Source organism: Pagrus major, chromosome 7 (genome assembly GCF_040436345.1).
Source record: "Pagrus major chromosome 7, Pma_NU_1.0".
Taxonomy (NCBI): Eukaryota; Metazoa; Chordata; class Actinopteri; order Spariformes; family Sparidae; genus Pagrus; species Pagrus major.
The window spans coordinates 18983975-18988741 of NC_133221.1; the positions used below are offsets into that span (position 1 = coordinate 18983975).

Here is a 4767-nt window from a genome sequence, read left to right on the forward strand (position 1 = left end):
AGGGGGATGTGGATGGGACAGGATGTGTGGTGCAGTACGAGCATCCCCTCTGCTCAGATCGCTGCTCATTTGTCAAGTTTGCCTGCAGACTTGAATGGTGCATTGCTGCTAAAACACAGAGAGGCAATCAGCAGTGAAACTGCACACCTCCGGGGAAGGGTCCCAGGTGGAGGAGAGCCTCCTTGGGTGATCTGCAGATTAAGAGTTCTTTTCCTCAAGATAAGCCGCTCGGCACACGCCGGAGGGTCAAACTGAAGACAGATTTGTGTTGTTCTCAGAGAATTGTTTCATATTGAGGGACATTCGTAAATAGAAAGGAGGAGCGTGGCTGGCATATTCATCAAATCCACCCTAAGGCCACAAAAAATGTTATTTTGGAGTTTGTTCTACTTGGAGTTTGCTGTCAGAAATGGACTAAACTGTCTAAAGCGCAGCATCCTCTGAGTGCTGCAGGGAAAACAGATTTCAAAGAACAAGAAAAGTAATTGTTACATTTTCTGTTTTTACAATAAAACATTATTTTTCCAGTGTGGGTTCAATCATCCAACAGACTTTATTGTCATTAGTTTGCCTTACTCCGCGTCTGTCAGCTGCACTGACATGTTCTCCATACTGGGACAGGCAGCATAGCCGAGTGAGGTCACAGCGTTAATAGCGGCCTGGTTCTGCTGGTGGACGTGGCAGTAGACAGGCAGACACACGGAGCTCATCCCGCCAATCAGAGTCAGAGACAGAGCCAGGAAGTGACCGGCCCGTCTGTACTCTGGTAGGGTGTAGGCCATCCTCAGCTCACACAGCTCATCAGACAGCATCCAGGACACAGGTCGGCCCGTTTCATCCGTCACACAGTGGTTTGGCAGATGGCGGATGCAGGCTCTCACGTGGTTGAGGCTCTCCTGGCTGCCTCCATAAGGCGAGTGAGCATCCATGAGCTCAGCGTGGGACTCGTTGAGAATGGAAATTGGCAGCAGCAACACTTTCCTGCGCCGCAGAGAAAAATGTGAACAAATGATTCAAGGAAATGTATATCATGATTTATTATCTCACTCAGTTGTGAAAAATAATGGAGCTACCTTGAACTAAGGTGATGAATACATTTCTAAAACTCACTCTTGGCAGCTCTTTTTCTCCGGGATGTGGTGGATGAAGGTGTGATAACCCCCATATTCTGTGATAGAGTCCACTGAGGGAGGCGAGTTCTTTGATGAGCTGACAATGTGAGCTTGGTATACCTTTCAGAGACACAAAAGCAAAGTGACACATTTTTTTAAAAGTTACCTTCTTCATCATACTGAGGGATGCATTGATCCAGATTTTTGTCTCCAAACACCCTTTCCAATGCCAGAGCTCTCTTCTTCCTAAATTTGACATCTGTATATCACACTGCATAGAACTCAATGGAATATTTTTTATATGAGGAAACGTGAGGCCAGGGATTGCTGTGGCTCACAGTCAATGAAAGAATGTAACTGATATCAGTGACTAGAAATTTTTATAGAGACATTGACAGAGTAAATCAATTGTGTCATGGTTGATACCTGATCTGCTTAATAAGGTCAGTATCTGCCTCGATATCATTTCAGGATATCAGACTGGTGCATCCCTAACCATGACATGTTGTAGAACCACCTGATTACAGGTGCAGACAGTAATTGCTTAAAAATATATTATTGAATTTTCTCTGATATTAAAACGGCACAGTGTGTTGCACTATACTGAATTATACAATAAGTTACAACATTAAAAGAGCAATTTGTAAGATTATGGCCAGAATTTTTGTTTAAAACATCAAAAAATTAACTGACACAATTAACAGGATGTGAAGAAACAACAGTGTTTATGTCAATGATGTCTATGTAGTGCAGAGATATTTACTGAAGTTAGCATGCTAACCAGCTAGCCCTGGCTCTCCTGGCTCCTGATACCACTTTATACCGATAGCCACTGCAGTGTCAGCTAGGAGATGTGAAAGCAGTGAGTTCACTACTTAGTCTAACAACTATAGAAAATAAACTCACAAAATTTAGTGAATAAACAGACAAATACAACCGTACAATTTTTTAATTCAAGTTTCACCCAATAGTTTTGGAGCTACCTTTGAAATTTGGCCATTTTTTACACAATACTGTCAGCATTTAATGGACCAACTCACAGAGAAAAATGTCTGAATTTTGTTAGATGTGACAATCTCTGTGTGTACTATTTTCAAGCTCAAACACAGATAACTGGAAAAAAATAAGTCTAGTGATTTTCTATGTTTCTCATCAAAAAATCTCACTAAAGACCAAAATCAACAATGACTTGATACAACTTTCTATCCAAGGCCTGATATCTCTTATTCCTCTGTGCCACAGACCTCTATTCTTATCCAAAAACTATTAAAAACACATCAGTAAGACACATTGTTGCACTGAGTGGCATGTTCCTTCTTTACAATGAACATGGCCACTGAATTTTGTTGTAATGTCACCCCTAGCACACCAAATGTGTATTAATCCACAGGTAAAAATAATCCCAAAAGACGCACTATTTTCTCATGTTTGAGTAACACTGGATAAAAACTACAATGCCCAGCCGTTTTAGGAAATTACTGTGCCATTTTTTCTTTAAATTAAATGTATACTTGTGATCGATCTATAAAGATTTACGTCTTCACCAGCAACTAATGGGCTTGGGACACAGTGTACAGACAGGCAGGGTAAGTTGAAAAGTACTGAGAAACTCACTCACAACTAATGCGTTGTCTTTTAATGACTAACACTATTAAAAAACAAGAATATCTACAGACTTGTCCTTGACATTCTTAGCTCACGTCTTCTGTGAATGAAGGAGGTTAACCTTAAAATCATTTAGCAGTAAAAGAAAGGATTGTTTGATGGCTGTATCTGCACCATGCATCACAGTTTACTTATAGGAATACTGTGTATTGCTACAGGTGCTAATCAAAATGAAATGTATATGCACATAAAATATAACATTTAATATACTCTAATACATCAGTTAAGTGAATGTTATGCCTTCAGTTTTTCACATTACCTCTGAACATGAGTCCACTCCTCCAGTTTACGACTCTCTCATTAAGCAGCAGACGTTCCAGTGTTGCTGATTCTTGCTGAAGACGGAACATATGTCAGGAATCACCCCGAAGCTGCTGCTGCTGCTGCTGCTGAAATGCTTCACAGGCAGATACAGACATCAACAGGCCACTCTGGAGGAGCCTATAAGTTATCTTTGTCCCTGTGTGCTATACCTGTTTTTGACGATAACAAATGGCAGTAGTGAATGTAGGCCAGGAGTCAACACACATCTCCAGCTGACACGAGTTGTTATGGAGGATATGCAACACTCCTCCAAGAACCTGGAACGCAGAACACAATGCAGTGGGGAAAAAAGACAAAAATAACAAGCTGCCCGGCATCTCTGCAGATGAAAATGGCACAGGAAAAACACCGGAGACTCCAGTATATTCAGTAGATTAGATTTCATCATGCAATATTTATATTTTATATTAAACATAAAGTTGTTTTCTGCTTTTTCGATCACACAGATATTAATGTTTCATTAAAGAAAGAGCAGCATTACACTGATGGAGTGTGGCAGTTCTCTGTAAAGGTATTTTGCATCAACGTGAGGTCCTCAGGTGTTTTCAAGATGATCATTTTGGTTGTTTTTCAGTGTAATCTGGCTGTGAGAAGGAGACATTCAAATTGGTATACAGCTTAATGAGAATTTCCATTCTAATGTTACAGATAGGATGAACAAAGTCCAAAGTCCTTATACTCAATACCAAGAAATATTTACATTACCTGCTCTACAATGAACATATTTAACTGCAGGCATCTCAACGTGAAAAACAGAACTACAGATTCATCCACCTACAATGCTGTCCTGTGTTCCCTCCCCAGACAGCTTAGCAACCACTCACACCTGGGCTCACCTAGCCCTAACGACCCAAATGAAGGCCGGTTGGGTCAACAACTCCCAAGTGGCCCTAACGACTCTGTAAGGACGCACACACACAGGGTTTAAAGCCTGCAACTCCTCTCCAGTTAGTTAGATGAGAGGTGAAACGTCTTCAAGAAACTGAAACAAGTCCAGTTGCCTACAATTTAGCACTTAGTATTACCATGACCTGGACGACTGAGAACTTTCATCAACATGACGCAACATAACATATAGAACATAGAAAATATTACACTGCGATGCTTGAAATGTATAGTTCGGGTCTGTGAAGGCCTGATCAAGGCAGTCTCGCTCAGTTAAGGCTGATCTGTGCATTATGCGTATGTGCAAAGAGCAAACTGGCTGCTGCTGACACTGACAGAGCCGCTGCTTATTCTCCACAACTGAGCAGCCAGCTGTCAGAAGTTCAGCCACTCACCATAATGTCAATCCATCACACAACTCTTATTACTATCTGTCTCATACTGAGGGAGAAACCGATGACTCTTTGCACTTCTATGTTTGACATATCGAGCTCTGCCTTTAATAACACAGTGAGTAATGTCATAAGTGCTTCTTCGATAAAACAGAGAGGAGGATTTCCTTGTCGGCAAAATGAACGATATCTGTTGTGATTTCACGAGTCTAAGTGTTAAACAGTTTGCACTTCTGTGTGCACATTTCTGCACAACCACATTTGGCCTCTTTTGTGGTTGACAGTGTGTGTCTTTTTCACTCCACTTGGCCTTGGGAGGAATCTGCTCGGCTTTACAAAATGAGGTCAACAAAGAAGCACTGGCGCAGTGAAACACCTTCCACTACAAC

General features: G+C 41.3%; 1 protein-coding gene across 1 annotated transcript; it reads right to left on the bottom strand.

Annotated features, from left to right (window-relative positions):
• Positions 1-534: 534 nt before the first annotated feature.
• LOC141000283 (glycine N-acyltransferase-like protein 2) lies at positions 535-3928 on the bottom strand. Its single transcript, XM_073470966.1, has 6 exons — positions 3807-3928; positions 3583-3685; positions 3251-3358; positions 3037-3174; positions 1111-1232; positions 535-981 (listed from the first exon to the last, which is right to left on the bottom strand). The coding sequence occupies exon 6, from the start codon at positions 927-929 to the stop codon at positions 573-575; it is 357 nt and encodes a 118-aa protein (XP_073327067.1). The 5' UTR covers positions 930-981; positions 1111-1232; positions 3037-3174; positions 3251-3358; positions 3583-3685; positions 3807-3928; the 3' UTR covers positions 535-572.
• Between the last annotated feature and the right edge of the window lie 839 nt (positions 3929-4767).